This window comes from Triticum aestivum, chromosome 1B, assembly GCF_018294505.1.
Source record: "Triticum aestivum cultivar Chinese Spring chromosome 1B, IWGSC CS RefSeq v2.1, whole genome shotgun sequence".
NCBI lineage: Eukaryota > Viridiplantae > Streptophyta > Magnoliopsida > Poales > Poaceae > Triticum > Triticum aestivum.
Genome location: NC_057795.1, coordinates 174,939,831 through 174,958,758, shown reverse-complemented (window position 1 = coordinate 174,958,758; position 18,928 = coordinate 174,939,831). Strand labels below are relative to the sequence as shown.

At 40.6% G+C, this 18,928-nt stretch overlaps 1 protein-coding gene across 1 annotated transcript; it reads right to left on the bottom strand.

The window, feature by feature from the left end:
* Positions 1–2,269: 2,269 nt before the first annotated feature.
* Positions 2,270–5,398, bottom strand: LOC123089052 (glycerophosphodiester phosphodiesterase GDPD6). The gene is made up of 8 exons (XM_044510936.1): positions 5,175–5,398; positions 4,688–4,875; positions 3,857–4,040; positions 3,681–3,755; positions 3,366–3,475; positions 3,018–3,236; positions 2,775–2,930; positions 2,270–2,682 (listed from the first exon to the last, which is right to left on the bottom strand). Exons 1-8 carry the CDS (start codon positions 5,185–5,187, stop codon positions 2,479–2,481), a joined length of 1,149 nt encoding a protein of 382 aa, XP_044366871.1. The 5' UTR covers positions 5,188–5,398; the 3' UTR covers positions 2,270–2,478.
* Positions 5,399–18,928: the final 13,530 nt, after the last annotated feature.

Below are 18,928 nucleotides of genomic sequence, written 5' to 3'. Positions count from 1 at the left end.
CATCTCTGAAGAACAGGAGGCCAAGGCCCATCAACCCACTCTACAACACCACAATTCACACCATTTTCCTACATTTATAAAAGTGATAAGTTATTACAATGCCATGATTAGCTTATTTCACTACCATGATTAATTTGAAATTTTCTAACAATGAATAACATAAATGAGATATGATAAGTTATTACAATGTCATGCTTAAGTATTCAAAGTAACAAAGAAAAACATAAGTGAAATAACAACCACTATCTTATCAGTAATAAATCATTGCATCATGTGCTGCACTGAACATCCATATGTAACAAACTTAATTGACATCTAACCTGGACTGGGCAGCCATAGAAACGCCTTCCTGTTACAATGCCTTCAAAAGCCACACTCTTAATAGGCCTCATGTGGGGCAGAATGCATTTGGGTTCAGCAAGCTCAAGTTGGCCACAAAAAAGGGGCTCCACAATGGTGTCTGGTTCCTCCTGCAACCAAAAAAACCAAAAGAACACTGGTTTCAATCACCACTCAAAAGCACAATAAATTTGCACTGTTCATTAACCCTAAACACTCAACAAATCCCCAAATCAGCAAGAACCCTAAAATTGTACAATGATGAACCCTAAGTTACCTCAATCCTACAACCAACCCCCACCCTCACTAATCAAGATCCATATCACAGAGACAACAATAACCCTAAACTAAGCAAGATTCATGGTTGTAGCCTAGGCCTACTAGCATTTAACCCTCACCCTAGCCCTAGGTGGCAAGGAATAAACTTACCATAAGTCCCATGTCCATGCTGACGACCTCGCAGTCATCGTCGGAGCTCGTTTCCTCGTCGTTCCACGAAGGCATGGCGGCAAGGAGGTCGACGGCCGCCGGCCTCGAACACGGCTAGCGGCGGCGAGCTCGTACTAGAGCAGGGGAGTGGGAGCAGGGGAGTGGGAGAGTGAGCAGGGGGGTGAGCGAGCAGGAGACGGCCCGACCGACGAAGGGGTATTTACCCTGTTCCGACCGAATGGGTCGGGCTAACGGCCGTCAACTGCTGCGCCGTGAGCGCGCGAGGCCACGTGGCCTGACCGGTGGGCCCAATCGGTCAGGAAAACGGTTAAAACGCTAGTCACCGAGGTTTTGGGTTTTTTGAAACAGCCGACCGCGCGTTTGGTAGTTTTTTGAGAAAAAATAAAATGTGGTAGTTTTTTGGAACCCTAGCCTATAAACTAGTAGTTTTATGTTATCTACTCGCTACGACTAGAATACCCAACCTCTGTTTCACAATCTATCGCACATTCCTTGGCGAGTTGGGGCTGAAGAAAATTGCACCCTTCAGTTTATTAACACTTTGACCTGAACAGACTGCATAAATCTGGAGGATCTCATTAACTCTGTCCGCACTTTGAATATTTGCACTATGAAGATCATACTATCATCGGCAAAAAGCAAGTGATATACCCACGGTGATCTCACTGAAACTCAAATACCCTACACTCTATGCTGATTATTTATTAAAAAAATGCAGTAGGGTGTTTACCTACTGTTTACAGTAAAAAAAACTCAAATACCCCTGTCCACATATGCACCACCATATGAATTGAGCAAGGAAGTGAGTCATTCGGCACACAGTAGGAAAAGAAATGGTGATATGGGATCTCCCCGCCGCAATCTCATGAGGGGGTAAATTGCGGCAGTAACTCACCTTTCACTTGCACCGAAAATATGACTGAAGACACACATTTCATAATCAGCCGGATAAAATTAATGCTAAAGCCCATCTTCCGAATAATGCCATTCCACTCTATTATAGGCTTTCATCATGTCTAACTTAATAACACAAGAGTAATTATCCCTTTCTTCCTTCTCATTGCATGTACACTCTCAAAAGCCACAACAACATTACCTGTTATCATGCGCCTGGAAACGTTGTGGAAGGGGTTATTGAGGATCTGAGAAAGCACCACACCTTTGCCTATTACAGCCAAAAAAAAGGGAGAAAGGAGGATAAAAAGAAACACACCCAAAATTGGGGCGATGGTGCGAAACCCTGAACCCAAACTTGAAGCAAGGCAGCCAGAAACAAGGGAAAAAGAAGTAGGATATCTTCAGAAATCGCTACAATAACAGTGGAAGTTTTTTTTTTTGCGGAAGAATAACAGTGGAAAGTTAGATCATGCACATATTTTTTTTGTTTGCAAGGAAGAGTGACCCTTATTCGAGGTTAGTAGGCAACAAATAAGACCGCACACCTAATTATCCATGTTAAAAATCGTTGGCATGCCCCACAGAAACAGAACGAAAAATTTCACTAAATGAAGTTTTTTCGAACTCTATGATGCTCTGCTCGTGATTTATAGGAAGCAATTACATAGAATGGTATTAACCAGTTCATTTTCTCGGTACTGACAACAATGAAATAGCTCCTGAAAGGGAGGAGGTATACAGACTTGGCAACCTAAGCTTTAGTGAACATCAACCTTCAGCGTCTTGGCGATCTCATGCAGGAGGTCCTCTGCACTTCTTTTCCTTCTTTTCGTGTGGAGCTGTCCACTCCTGGTACTTGTGCAAGCTGCCCGTGAAATCGGTGAACAGCGCGTCGACTCCGATTTCTCTGAGCCAGTACTCATATTCAGCATAAGGGTCTTGATGGAAGTCGAAGTGCAGGAATGAGTTCTCATTTCTGAATGTGTACGGATGCACCTACAACGCCACCATGATTCAGCATGGTACTGTCATCTAAGACCTGGCATATGTATATACGTATATATAAGAGAGAGAAATGTGTTGCTCACCTGAAGATTCAGAGTGTGTGCCCGTGCCACAAGATTGGTTGCAGGGCCTAGATGGTTATTCTTTGGGGGGATAATTGTATCCTTCCATGGCCCAATCCCAATTACATACTTCCTTATGAACGCGAGATAGCCGTTCGAAGTTATCTCATAGTATGACTGCAGGTTATAAATGGTCTTTGAAAACTAGGAGTTTTCGGGTGATGAACTTGGTAGAAAAAAAATAGTGCTTACTGCTGATCTTACCTGGTTGGTATCTTGAGTTGGAACTGTGGTATCGTATATTAGAAGCAGTTTTGGAGCATTTGTCATGTTTGAGATGTAAATTAGTGAAGTTGGAGCAAAGGATTGGATGAATAGTGGCTTCTTGAGCCAATCTTTAGACATATATTTGCCTTTGTAGCCATGCTTGAGAAGCGTCCCGACAAACTTGTCCTCAAACTTCTTGCCACCTGACCACTTGACCTGCATGTTTATTTAGACATTTAGTAATCATATTGTGGAAAAAAGTCAAAAAATAGGTAGATATTAAAGTTGGTTCATTCTTAAGTAAACAAAGTGTCCTCAGGAGTTGGTCAGGTTGAAATCACCTACATGCTGGTTGATGAAAATAGGATTCTTGATCTCTGGGTATATTCCGACCACCCTATCAGCATGAAGTGCAATCAAAATAAACTCATCAAATGTAAGAATATTGTACTTCCCTGCAACATAGTAGGAGAATATTATTAGCAGTTGCAAAGGGAATAGGGATTATATATTTATAGGGACATTTAAATAGCAATTTATACAAATCAAGGCATACGAGTTATACTGTATTTTATTTCACTAGTGATGAGATGTGAGCAGTATTTAATAAAGCAGAATGCAACATGAAAAAGTGAGAGATAGAGAAGACAAGAGCTATACAATTATACTGTTGATCCCTGAAATTGTAGCGCTGTTTCACCCTCAGTGATTTCAGTTCTCTTAAAGTAAAATCCACTGGAAGCAAGAAGAACTCCAAAAGTCAAAGTAGATTCACAGCCAAAAATGTCAGAAATAGCAAGAGCAAGAAAAGAAGCTTGAGACATGGTGTCGCATACCGATAAACCACCCAGTCAACTTAAATCCCTGGACATCATAGGTTCTCTTCCTGCCAGCAAACTCGGTACGGTTCACGATGTCCGTCGTGGCATCCAGGATTACATCATGGAAACATATCAGATGTCCGTCCTTTGATGCAAGTATATCAGTCTCTATGAAGTCTGCACCTTCCTCGATTGCCCTCTGCCATAAACAGTGCATATGTATATTCAGGTTTGCATTAAGATATTGGATTTCAGTCTTCAGAGAATCTCCATCAGTATAATAACAGGCTAATAATCTGGACATGACATGATCTTCGGGATATTGCTTCAACATACACCTCCTTTCATTACGGTTGGGCATGTGATTGTGCTGCCCTAAAATTATAGTACTACTAATCATGTACGTGCACGCACATCCAGTTTGACCGTAATATTATTTCCAACATTAACTACAATTAGTGTTTATTCCAAGATTAATTGATTTAATACAATTAATGTCATTTTTAATTAAGATTAGCGCAACTAATATGTTTCAAAATTATTGATGATGTGATGGATACATCATTGGATCAGCGTGAGACGTTGGATATAGGTGGTTGGATGGCTCGGATCATTTGGATTCACCGAACTCGTGCTTTTATAAGTATATATAATATAAATAAATAATATATAATATTAATATAATAAATAATAATGAGTAGATTATAACCTTCTTGGTTATTGTGGATCATTAGCATAAATAATCAATACAGTTGAATTTGACTTGACACTAGAATATATATCCATCTAAATCTGATACAGCATAGAAGGAAGGACAGATAATTGCATGAGTAATTTGCTGGTTACCAAATATGCCGCAGCTGTCTCTTCGGGTATTTCGCCATTGGAACCCCTGTGGGCAATGTTGTAAGGTCTGGATGTCTGTAGTGGCTTCTTCTTGTGGTTTACATCCAGCTGACCGTGTCGACGGGCAGCTGGGTTGGCATCAGATCCTCCGAGGAATAGGAGCACAAGGACAATGACGGAGGTGTGCCCTGTCAGAGAATGCATTCAGTTTACAGGATCTTGAAACTAAGTAGTATTAGTACTGAAGAGTCTGACGAACCAATTGGATACAGAATCCATCTTTGTCATATGAAGTTGCGCTACTCCGAGATTCAAAATAGTAAGATCATCAAATTCAGATCAAGTCGAGCTTAGCTTATGTCGAAGATTAATATTCAGATCAAGTCGAGATTAAAAACATACATGGGCGCTAACTCACATCAAATCTATGCACTATTCAGAGAGAGAGAGAGAGAGAGAGAGAAAGAAGCCATGGTGTGGTACTTACAGAGGGAAACCATGGTGCTTCTGCAGTTCTGCTGCCTCCCTCCTTTGCTTCCTTCTCCTCCTATCAGAGTAGCCGCCTCCACCTATCGGAGGCGAAGCTATTTGGATTTGGATTTGGACATGGCGTGAGCTGCTACCCCTGCATTTCTGCTGCTTCTTTGATTTTGGGAAGAAGATGAAGTCAGACTGGAGTTGGAAGTCCACTGGACAAACAGGGTGACTGGCTGTCCCGTGCCTGTTGCCCGACGCCCCGGTATATAGCAAGTTTGCTGCCAGTCAACGATTTCAGCGGTCAACGCATCTTATAAGAATATGCTGCCCTATGAGAATTTTTTATTTGGTCATTTCTTAAAATTTGATTCTTTTTTGGCTTAAAAAACTTTTTTCTTTTTTTTATACTTAAACTTCATTTTGTTCCCTATGTGACACTCCCGTTAAATTTGGTAATGTTAAGTCTGACACAAAAGACATGTTTTACCCTTATATAGTATAGTATGTGATCAGATTATTCACATACAAACAAAAGGTAATGCGCTACGACTCAATAGGATAGCACGAGAGTATTCCGCCAACATCGAATTGATCCGATCGATTAAAAGGTACTACACTAGTGTTAAAAACGCTCTTATATTATGGGACGGAGGGAGTATCTTCTATCGATTCGCGTACGCATGTGAGGTGCCCGCTAGACGTGCGTTAACTGTTCAGGGAAAATCAATCAAGCTGCTAGCTTGCATGCTTCTTGTGATAGCTTTGCACGTACTCGTGCGTGAGCAACTGAGTGTCGGGCTCTCGCAGATCGAGTTGTGCAATGCGACTGGTTGGCGCGGGTGCATAAGAATATTTAGACGTGGAATCTCCATCGCGCAACACTTTCATATATTTATACTCATGCTCCTTCTTTTCCGTTTCTTGGTGACATATACACCTGGGATAAAATTGTCTTTGTACGTCCGAGTTAACACTGTCAGATGGAAAAATGGATGAAAGTGTCACGTATGGAACAAAATGGAGTTTAAGTGTCAAAAAGGGAAGAATTAATTTTTCTGGGTAAAAAAGGGAGCAAATTTTAAGAAAGAGCCAAATAAGAAATTCTCTCATATATGCGCTACCTTCATCTGGGTTTATTAGGCCAACCCAAACGGGCGTCCCTCTGATCCGCCTTTCGTCTGTTTGAAGCACGAAAATGGGAGCAGGAAAATGGACACGGTCGTCCGCTTTCGGTCGAGCGGTCGTTGGTTCACCCAACCGACATGCCGCAGTTCAAACCGTCTGTGTAATTAGACTTCGATTTTGGGCAAAAAAACCAAATAAACGTTGCAAACAATATAAAAACATAAATATGACATTAAAACGTCCACACATTCACACATCCAGAGTACCAAATTCAACACAATTCTTAATTAAACTAAAACTTAAAAGACATAAAATAAACTAGATAAAGGCCCGTTGCCGGTGAGGCCGCGTCGTCTCCAGGTTTACTCATCGTCGTCGCCTGTGAGGTCGACGTAGGGAGGTGGCTACCAAAGGTGGGCTGGCGGCCCCTGCCAGACCGGAGGTGCCTGCGACACCTGCACCACCTCCTCCCGTGTGAAAGAACATGCGGTGCCCCCATGTTTGGTTTTGCTAATTGATGACAATCTCTATGGACTAATGGTTGCCTTGAGTTATATTTAAAGGATTTGTCCATAGGCTTTTCTTGAGGTCCATTTGTTGGTTTCGAGGAGAGTATGTGATGACCAATGTGCTATTCAAGGAATTATCTAAAGATTGGTCATGTGAGAGGTTGATCAAGACTAAGTCAAAGAGTGAATCAAGTTGAACAACTCACAAAGCGTGCAAGATGTACCGAGAGGGATCAAGTGATCCCATGGTATGGTAAGCATTGTCCATTATGCTTTGTGAACTAACACATGGTCTACGTGAGGGTTCTATGTGGGGTTAGGTATATTTCCATGGGCTTACGTCAAGAGGAAGATATCATACAATCCATGGAGAGGATGACATCAAGTGGTGATCGTCATCAAGATTGCAGTGTGCAAGTTCAAGTGGAGCATCATGAAGAGATCACGACCTTGATGCTTGCCATCCATTGTGGTGACAATGTACTACTTGTGAAGATGTGCTAAGGAGTGGCTCACCCATAGTGAAGTATGGGGAGCGATATACAAGTCTTCATCAAGCTAGCGCAATCAAGAAAGGTGGTACAAGTTGAGGAGGTCAAGATCTTCATCATGTAGCTCAAATGGATTATGCACAAGGAAAAGCTAGCGCAATCAAGAAAGGTGGTACAAGTTGAGGAGGTCAAGATATTCATCATCAAGCTCAAATGGATTATGCACAAGGCAAAGGTTTGTCCTTGATATGTTTCTATTTTACCGGTCTCATGGTGTTAGTTGGGAGACCGGATTATAGGATCGATGGTCGTACTACCAAGGGGGGCTCTCGAGTGAGTAGCTTATTCGTATCGTTCGTAGAGAGTTCAAACCTTTGCATCCTTGGAACCATATTTCCTGGTTACTGTTTATCTCTCTCTTTGTGAGGTTTTATAGCTTGTGGTTATCTTCATGACAAACTCTAGTTCATCGAAAACCGATTTCCTATGCATCTTCTTTTGCGTTTTTGGTGTTGGAGTTTTTACCGGTCTTATTTGAGAAATGGTTCTCATCATTTTATTTTGGGTATTTTCTCAATTGCTATTTCTTGATATATCTATCAAGATTTTGTTATCCCTTGTCTTTAGCTTTCCAACAAACTTGGTTTCATAAAATTTGGAGTTCGTTTCCAAAAGTTGTGGTCGTTTCAGTTTTACCGGTTCCCGCATCTCTCTGCCTAGTGCGGGCGCCCGGGGTCACCCGAGCCTCTCCATAGTGACCTCTCTGGCCGGGCTGGGTGCCCGGTGTCTCGCCCCCCCTCCCCCGGGTGCCCGGGGTCATCCGGGGCACTCCCTCTCCTCCTCTGATCAGCCTGGGTGCCCGGGCTCCTCCGCCTCCTCCTCTCGGCCCCCTCCGGGTGCCCGGGGTTGGGACCCCCGGGTGCCCGGCCCCCCTGCCCTTGTGCTTCCCTTGTTCGTCCGGGTGCCCGGGGTTTTCCCCTCGGGTGCCTGGAGTTTAGTGGCTTTTTCTCTGGGTTGTCCGGGTGCCCGGTGTACAACGGCCATATTTTTCTTGGGGTATTTATACCCTCTTCTTCCTCCTCAAAGCTAAGAAATATGAGCAATTTTTCCCCACCATTGTTGACCTCTTTGAGCTTGCTATCTCTCAATCCCTGCATGGATTTTTGCTAGTTCTTGCATGTCATGTAGAAATTGCTTGACTAAATCTCATGATGATATGCTTGCTATGTCTCGTTGCCATGATAAAAATGCCTCTATTTCCTCGAGTTGGTGTGCTAACAATGTAGAGGAAACCCAACACCCCATGGAACAAGATGTGGTATTGAATGGTGATTCAAGGGATCCAACATCACCAACTATTGGTTCTCACTTTTGCCTTGTGGCTAAGGCTTCAAAGGTATCACCCACTTTGAATCCTGATATATCTTGTGATGATGATGTTGATGATGATAAGAATGATGATGATGAAGAGGATGATAATATTTCCTCCTCAAAAATTAAGGGGGAAATGATTTTTAAAGCTCTTCATAAAAAGAAAATTGCTCGTTCCAACTTCATGGAAATCATGTCTATTGCCATTGAGGGCAAGAAACATATTGAGGAGTTGGAGTCTCATCTCGAGGAGCATGAGGTCATCATTGAGAAAATGGAAGGTCATGAGCGTGATTACGCTAATGAGATCGCAGACCTCACTCAAGCTCTTGAACTTGAAAAAACCACCAAGGAATCTCTTGAGGCGACCTTTTCTCTAGAATTATCTAGAATAAAGGAATCCCGTGATAGAGCCCTTGAGGTGGCCAATGTTTTCAAAACTAAAAATGAGAAGCTTGAAGTTGCTTGAGGTGGCCAATGTTTTTAACAGTAGGTAGAGGTAGTTGAAAACTTCCAATAGTGATTGTGGGAGATTCTTCAATAACATTAATACCATTTACTTGGAATTGTTTTTTTGGAAAGTGCACCGCATGCTCATTACCATTGATATGAAAAGTGACCTTGCTTTTATTGCAACCAATAACAACCTCTGCAATATTCAAGAAGGGTCTACCAAGGATAATCGACATGTTGTCGTCCTCGGGCATCTCAAGTATAACAAAGTCAGTCAAAATAGTAATATTAGCAAGAACAACGGGCACATCCTCACAAATACCGATAGGTATGGCAGTTGATTTGTCAGCCATTTGTAAAGATATTTCAGTAGGTGTGAGTTTATTCAAATCAAGTCTTTTATATAAGGATAAAGGCATAACACTAACACCAACTCCCAAATCACATAAAGCAGTTGTCACATAATTTCTTTTAATGGAGCAAGGTATAGTTGGTATTCCCGAATCTCCAAGTTTTTTAGGTACTCCATCTTTAAAAGTATAATTAGCAAGCATAGTGGAGATTTCAGCTTCCGGTATTTTTCTCCTATTGGTGATGATGTCTTTCATGTACTTTGCATAAGGAGGCATTTTTAAGATATCAGTCAAGCAAGTACGCAAAAAGACTGGCCTAATCATTTCAGCAAAGCGTTCAAATTCTTCATCATCTTTCTTTTTAGTTTACTTAGGTGGAAAGGGCACAGCTTTTGAACCCATGGTTCTCTTTCCTTTCCGTGTTTTCTAGCAACAAAGTCTCTTTTCTCATATCTTTTATTCTTGGTTTGTGGGTTGTCAAGATCAATAACTGGCTCTATCTCAACATCATTGTCTGGTTCTTTATCATTTGGTTGAGTGTCTTCATGAACCTCATCATTATCTTTTTCATTATCAAAAGGTGTGTGTTCATTACCGGATTGAGTTTCAGCATCAAAGATAGAAACTTCATTATCATTGTCAGGAGGTTTTTCTACTTTAGGTTCACTAGAGGCGGGCAAAGTCCTATCATTTTTCTTCTTCCTTTTCTTTTTAGAAGGACTAGGTGCATTAGTGTTAATTCTTTAAGAGTCTTGTTCAATTCTCTTTGGGTGACCCTCAGGATAAAGTGGTTCCTGAGACATTTTACCTCCTCTAGTTGCTACTCTAATAGCAAAGTCACTTATATTATTGTTCATTTTATCAAGTAACTCTCTTTGAGATTTAGCAACTTGTTCTAATTGAGTTTGAACCATAGAGGCATGCTTTCCTACACCTCTAACATCATTTGAGATTCTAAATACCAAGTCACTTAAGCGAGCAACCATATCAGAATTGTATTTCAATTGTTTCATAACATTTGCGTTGAAGTGAGCTTGTTTTCTAATGTACTTATCAAACTCATAAAAGGCATTGACTAGGATGTTTATTACGAGGATCATCACTATCATTGGATTTCATTAAAGATTTTACATGTACCACCTTAGGTGGTGGTGGTGCTTCAAGCCCATGTATTTCTTCGATATGTGGTAAATTTTTAACATCCTCGGCTTTAATACCTTTTTTCCTTCATAGATTTCTTTGCCTCTTGCGTATCTTCAGGACTGAGATATAAGATACCCCTCTTCTTCGGAGTGGGTTTAATAGGTGTTTTAGGAGGAGTCCACTCATCATAATTTTTTAAAATGCTATTCAATAGTTCTTCAGCTTGCCCAATAGTTCGTTCCCTTAAAAAACAACCAGCACAACTATCTAGGAAATCCCTAGAAGCACCGGTTAGTCCATTATAGAAGAAATCAAGTATTTCATTTTTCTTAAGAGGGTGATCAGGCAAAGCATTAAGCAATTGGAGAAGCCTCCCCAAGCTTGTGGGAGACCCTCTTCTTCAATTTGCACAAAGTTAAATATTTCCTGCAAGGCGGCTTGTTTCTTATGAGCAAGGAAATATTTTTCAGAGAAGTAATAGATCATATCCTGGGGACTACGCACACAACCAGGAGCAAGAGTATTGTAGCAATCTTTAGCATCACCCTTTAATGAGAATGGAAATAACTTGAGAATATAGTAATAGTGAATCTTCTCATCATGAGCAAAAAGGGTGGTTATATCATTCAGCTTAGTAAGATGTGCCACAACAGTTTCAGTTTCATAACCATGCAAAGGATCAGATTCAACCAAAGTAATTAACTCTGGGTCGACAGAGAATTCATAATCATTGTCATCAATAAAGATAGGTGAAGTAACAAACTTAGGATCACATTTCATTTTAGCATTCAGAGATCTTTCTTTATACTTGCATAATAATTTCTCTAGATCTCTATCCTTACAAAGAAAGAATATATCTAGTTGCCTCCTCACTCATAGTATAACCTTCCGGTACCTTTGGCAATTCATATCTAGGAGGACTAGTTCTAGTAGGTGTTTCAAGATTTTCAGTTTCAAGTTCATCATCAGTTTCAACAATATCATGTTGTCTTACTCTAGCAATTTGTTCATCAAGAAATTCACCTAGTGGCACATTATCATCAAGCAAGGTACTAGCATCATCATGAGTAGCATTCATAGTAGAAGTAGCATCATCAACAACTTGCGACATATCATAATTAATAGCATGTGGTGGTGTGGCAAGTTTACTTATAACAGAAGGTGAATCTAAAGCGGAGCTGGATGGCAGTTCCTTACCTCCCCTCGTCTTAGAGGGAAAAATCTTAGTCTTAGCATCTTCAGATTCTTCATAGTGATAATATGATAATGATGCCAACTGACTCAACAAATATAGCTATGCTCCCGGGCAACGGCGACAGAAAAAGGTCTTGATAACCCACAAGTATAGGGGATCGCTATAGTTTTTGAGGGTAGAGTATTCAACCCAAATTTATAGATTCGACACAAGGGGAGCCAAAGAATATTTGCAAGTATTAGCAGCTGAGTTGTCAATTCAACCACACTTCGAGATTAATTATTTGCAGCAAAGTGATCAGTAGCAAAGTAATATGAAAGTTTTGATAATAGTAGCAGCAGCGATAGTAACGGTAAGAGTGACAGCAGTGATTTGGTAGCAGTAACAATAGCAGTAGCAGCAGTAGTAACTTAGCAACAATAATTTAAGGTAAATTTGTAGGCATTGGATCAGTGACTTGTTGGATGATATTCATCATGAGACAGTCATACGGCGATACGACACTAGCTCCAATTCATAAATATAATGTAGGCATGTATTCCGTAAATAGTAATACATGCTTATGGAAAGAACTTGCATGACATCTTTTGTCCTACCCTCCCGTGGCAGCGGGGTCCTATTGGAAACTAAGGGATATTAAGGCCTCCTTTTACTAGAAAACTGGAACAAATCATTGACACACGGTGAATACATGAACTCATCAAACTACGGTCATCATCGGGAGTCGTCCTGACTATTGTCACTCCGGGGTTGCCGGATCATAACACGTAGTAGGTGACTATAACTTGCAAGATCGGATCTCGAACATGGATAAAATGATGATAACATAAACGGTTCAGAGCTAAAATCATGGCACCCGGGCCCAAAGTGACAAGCATTAAGCATGGCAAAGTCATAGCAACATCAATCTCAAAACATAATGGATACTAAACTAACTCGATTACATGATGAATCTCATCCAACTCCTCACCGGCCAGCGAGCCTATGAAGGAATTGCTCACTCCCGGTGGGGAACATCATGGAATTGGCGATGGAGATGTGTTGGTGATGATGAAGATAGAAGATCCCCCTCTCCGGAGCCCCAAACGGACTCCAGATCTGGCCTCCCAATGAAGAACAAGAGATGGCGGTGGCTCGGTCTCGTGAAACGCGATAATTCTTTCTCTCTGATTTTTTTCTGGAAATATGTGATTGTATAGCATCGATTTCAGGGTCATTGGGGCCACCAGGTGGGGATAACCCACCTGGGAGTGCCTAGAGGGGGTGGCGCATCCTGGTGGGTTGTGCCCACCCAGGTGCCCCCCTCCGGTGGTTCTTGGCTCCATGCATTTTCTTTTATTGTATAAAAAATCCTCGCAAAGTTTCGTTCCATTCCAAGAACATTTATTTCTGCACAAAAACAACACCATGGTAGTTCTGCTAAAAACAGCGTCAGTCCGGGTTAGTTTCATTCAAATCATGCAAATTAGAGTCCAAAACAAGAGGAAAAGCGTTAGGAAAAGTAGATACGAAGGAGACGTATCAAAGACCATATCTATTCATGTGCTATGCTTTCAAGCAAATATCTTATCGGTATATTTATGACTTCCTTGTGGATATCTTATTCTTTGTGGATTGATATCATCATGATCTTCATCTACCTAGAATCTTATACACTTGAGAGAAGTTGGATATCTAGTTGATATCCCTTTCTTTCACGTCCACCTTTTCCTTCTTGTATTATTTCTTTCGTGGCTCCATGAAAGTGTGAGCCTTATGTGCAGGTCTTATCTTGTTACATCTTGATGCACTCTTGTGTGGTGAAGATACTTGTTTTCTCTTGCTTGTCTCGATGGTGCTTTTTCCATTCGATTGGTATCCCTCCTCTTGACAACGGTATGATTTTCTTTCTTCACCATGGGTTGTCACATGCGTTGGTTATTCTTTTTGCATATTGAGTGTGCTTGTGAACCCCTTTGCTTGATGTGTGTGGGAAGGACATGTATTGCACCTTGTATCTTATTTATTCAAGATAATGTTGATGCTTAATGCTCATCCTTATATTAGTCCTCTCAAGTGCTTTGGCATGACTCACACACATCATTTTGGTTGAGCCTATTTCTAAGTTGCCTCTTTTATATGTTGGTCAACCATTTGTTTGTTGCAAGTGCTAGGCTTAGTTTCCTATATGTATGCTTGCACTTGTTGTGAGGTTCTATTGATTTTGGGGGAGTGATGATCTTATTTTGTGCACTTTGTATCCAAATTCAAAAAATTCTTATTTATGCACAAATCATGGGGATCTTCTCTAGTTTCTTCAGCACACTCCTATGTTCATATCATAATATCTTTTATTCTTGTGGCTTGTAAGATCATTCATTTAGTTGGTTCAATTGGTATCTTTTGATTGCTTTTCAATTGGTATCTTTTGATTGCTTTTCAATTGGTATCTTTTGATTGCTTGATTGCTTGTTTCTGTCATTGTTATGTCTATGTGGCATATCATCCTTTAGCAATCTTTGGATCCTCAATATAGTTTGTCTTCCTCCAAATATTTATATTTGGATATGTGTATTACATTCCACTCTTTTTGAGAAATACATAATTTATTGAGGAACACATTTTGTATTGGCCTCCTATGCTTTTTTGCCCATTTTGTTAATCGATGCCAATGGGGGAGAAGTTTCAGAGAGTTGTGTGAAGAAGTTTAAAGAGCTACTTCTTCTTCCTTTGCTTTTGTGCCTAAGCGTTTGCATCTCATATGCATGCATTGTTGGTTGTTGCATTGCACGGTGATGCATAATTCCTTGTATAAACTCTCTTGAAAGTGATTGTCATCAATTACCAAAATGGGGGAGATTGAAAGAACATGCGGTGCCCCCATGTTTGGTTTTGGTAATTGATGACAATCTCTATGGACTAATGGTTGCCTTGAGTTATATTTGAAGGATTTGTCCATAGGCTTTTCTTGAGGTCCATTTGTTGGTTTCAAGGAGAGTATGTGATGACCAAGGTGCCATTCAAGGATTATCTAAAGATTGGTCATGTGAGAGGTTGATCAAGACTAAGTTAAAGAGAGAATCAAGTTGATCAACTCACAAAGCGTGCAAGATGTACCGAGAGGGATCAAGTGATCCCATGGTATGATAAGCATTGTCCATTATGCTTTGTGAACTAACCCATGGTCTACATGAGATTTCTGTGTGGGGTTAGTTATGTTTCCATGGGCTTGCGTCAAGAGGAAGATATCATACAATCCATGGAGAGGATGACATCAAGTGGTGATCGTCATCAAGATTGCGGTGTGCAAGTTCAAGTGGAGCATCATGAAGAGATCACATCATTGATGCTTTCCATCCATTGTGGTGACAATGCACTTGTGAAGATGTGCTAAGGAGTGGCTCACCCATAGTGAAGTATGGGGGAGCAATATACTAGTCTTCATCAAGCTAGCGCAATCAAGAAAGGTGGTACAAGTTGAGGAGGTCAAGATCTTCATCATCTAGCTCAAATGGATTATGCACAAGGAAAAGCTAGCGCAATCAAGAAAGGTGGTACAAGTTGAGGAGGTCAAGATATTCATCATCTAGCTCAAATGGATTATGCACAAGGCAAAGGTTTGTGAAAGTGCGTTAAGTCGACTAGAGGGGGGTGAATAGGCGATTTTATTACCTGTTTTGAATGATTATGGGCTTTATTATACACTTTTATATTACTTTTGGGACTAACCTATTAACCGGAGGCCCGGCTCATATTGCTGTTTTATTGTCTGTTTCAGTATTTCGAAGAAAAGGAATATCAAACGGAGTCCAAATGGAATGAAACCTTCGGCAGCGTTATATTTGGGAAGAATATCATCCTGGAGACTTGGAGTTTATGTCAGAAGATCCTCAAGGAGGCCAGGAGATAGGGGGCGCCCCCCCTACTGGGCGCGCCCCCCTGTCTCGTGGGCCCCTCAGCACCTCCCGACCGACTTCTTTCGCCTATATAAGCCTACGTAACCTAAAAACATTGAATATCAAGATAGATCGGGAGTTCCGCCGCCGCAAGCCTCTGTAGCCACCAAAAACCTCTCGGGAGCCCTTCCCGGCACCCTGTCGGAGGGGGGATCCATCACCGGTGGCCATCTTCAACATCCTAGCACTATCCATGACGAGGAGGGAGTAGTTCACCCTCGAGGCTGAGGGTATGTACCAGTAGCTATGTGTTTGATCTCTCTCTCTCATGTTCCCTCTATGGCACGATCTTGATGTATCGCGAGCTTTGCTATTATAGTTGGATCTTATGATGTTTCTCCCCCTCTACTCTCTTGTAATGGATTGAGTTTTCCCCTTTGAAGTCATCTTATCGGATTGAGTCTTTTATGATTTGAGAACACTTGATATATGTCTTGCCGTGCTTATCTGTGGTGACAATGGGATATCATGTGCTACTTGATGTATGTTTTGGTGACCAACTTGCGGGTTCCGCCCATGAACCTATGCATAGGGGTTGGCACACGTTCTTGACTCTCCGGTAGAAACTTTGGGGCACTCTTTGAAGTACTTTGTGTTGGTTGAATAGATGAATCTGAGATTGTGTGATGCATATCGTATAATCATGCCCACGGATACTTGAGGTGACAATGGAGTATCTAGGTGACATTAGGATTTTGGTTGATTTGTGTCTTAAGGTGTTATTCTAGTACGAACTCTTGAATAGATTGATCCGAAAGAATAACTTTGAGGTGGTTTCGTACCCTACCATAATCTCTTCATTTGCTCTCCGCTATTAGTGGCTTTGGAGTGACTCTTTGTTGCATGTTGAGGGATTGTTATATGATCTATCTATGTTATTATTGTTGAGAGAACTTGCACTAGTGAAAGTATGAACCTTAGGCCTTGTTTCCTACCATTGCAATACCATTTACGCTCACTTTTACAACTTGTTACCTTGCTGTTTTTATAATTTCAGATTACAAATACCTTTATCTACCATCCATATTGCACTTTTATCACCATCTCTTCGCCAAACTAGTGCACCTATACAATCTACCATTGTATTGGGTGTGTTGGGGACACAAGAGACTCTTTGTTATTTGGTTGCAGGGTTGCTTGAGAGAGACCATCTTCATCCTACGCCTCCTACGGATTGATAAACCTTAGGTCATCCACTTGAGGGAAATTTGCTACTGTCCTACAAGCCTGTGCACTTGCAGGCCCAACAACGTCTACAAGAAGAAGGTTGTGTAGTAGACATCAAGCTCTTTTCTGGCGCCGTTGCCAGGGAGGCTAGGTAAACGACACTCACACCCCGTCAACTAAGCTCTTTTTTGGCGCCGTTGCCGGGGAGGTGAGTGCTTGAAGGTATATATTTAGATCTTGCAATCGAGTCTTTTAGTTTCTTATTTTATCACTAGTTTATTTTATAAAAGAAAACTACAAAAGAAAAATGGAATTTAGTTTGTCTCATACGCTTCGTCTTTTTAATATCTTTCGTGAGAATGATGGAAAGGGAAATTGTGCTCAAGTGCTAGAAGAAGAAATCTATAAAATGTTTGTCACTAAATCTTTGAATGATGAGCATGATTTCAATGTTATTAGTATGAATTCTTTGAATATCCATGATGCTAATGATATGCAAAGCCACAAGCTTGGGGATGCTATGTTTGATGAATATGATATTTTTTGTCCCCCAAGTTTTGATGAGCAAATTTACTATGATGAAAGCATGCCTCCTATTTATGATGATTATATTGATGAAAGTGGGTTTGGAAGAGTGTAAAATTTAGGTAGTATTGATCCCACTATTTTGGAGGATATTGAATCTTATTGTGATGAATATGAAAGTGGATTTGGAAGAGTGTCAACTTTATTTAGTGATGATTCCACTATTTCGGAAGAGGTTCCAATTGATTATGAGAACAAAGTTGCTATCTATGATGATTATTGTGATGACTTGTATGCTATTAAGAATAATGATAACCGTGAAACTTGTCATCATGATTTTAGTTTTCAATTGGATTATGCTTCACATGATAGTTATTTTGTTGAGTTTGCTCCCACTACTATTGATGAGAATAAATTTGCTTATGTGGAGAGTAGTAAAATTTCTATGCAAGTAGATCATGAAAAGAATGCTTTAGGTGCTGGTTATATTGTTGAATTCATCCATGATGCTACTGAAAATTATTATGAGGGAGGAACATATGCTTGTAGGAATTGCAATAATGTCAAGTTTCCTCTCTATGTGTTGAAAATTTTGAAGTCATGCTTGTTTTACCTTCCTATGCTAATTGATTATTGTTCCCACAAGTTGTTTGCTCACAAAATCCCTATGCATAGGAATTGGGTTAGACTTAAATGTGCTAGTCATATGGTTCATGATGCTCCCATTATGTTTCAATTGCTATCTTTTATGTGAGCATCATTGCCATCATCATGCCTAGCTAGGGGCGTTAAACGATAGCGCTTGTTGGGAGGCAACGCAAATTTATTTTTATTCCTGTTTTGTAATAAATAATTCATCTAGCCTCTGGTTAGATGTGGTTCTATGTTTTAATTAGTGTTTGTGCCAAGTAGAATCTTTGGGAAGACTTGGGTGAAGTCTATATGATCTTGCTGTAAAAAGAACAGAAACTTTAGCGCTCACGAGACTAGCTGCCATTTTTTACAGAAGAGTGATTTTAGGTTTATTCTTTTTGAAGATGATTAATAGACAAATTCCTCAGGTCCACCAATTTATTTCATAATTTTTGGGGTTCCAGAAGTATACGTTTGATACAGATTACTACAGACTGTTCTGTTTTTGGCAGATTCTGTTTTCATTGTGTTGCTTGTTTATTTTGATGAATATATGGCTAGTATGTAAGGGTATGAACCATAGAGAAGTTGGAATACAGTAGGTTTAACACCAATATAAATAAAGAATGAGTTCATTACAGTACCTTAAAGTGGTGATTTATTTTCTTATACTAACGGAGCTTACGAGTTTTGTGTTAAGTTTTGTGTGGTTGAAGTTTTCAAGTTTTGGGTAAAGATTCGATGGACTATGGAATAAGGAGTGGCAATAGCCTAAGCTTGGGGATACCCAAGGCACCCAAAGGTAATATTCAAGGACAACAAAACAACTAAGCTTGGGGATGCCCCAGAAGGCATCCCCTCTTT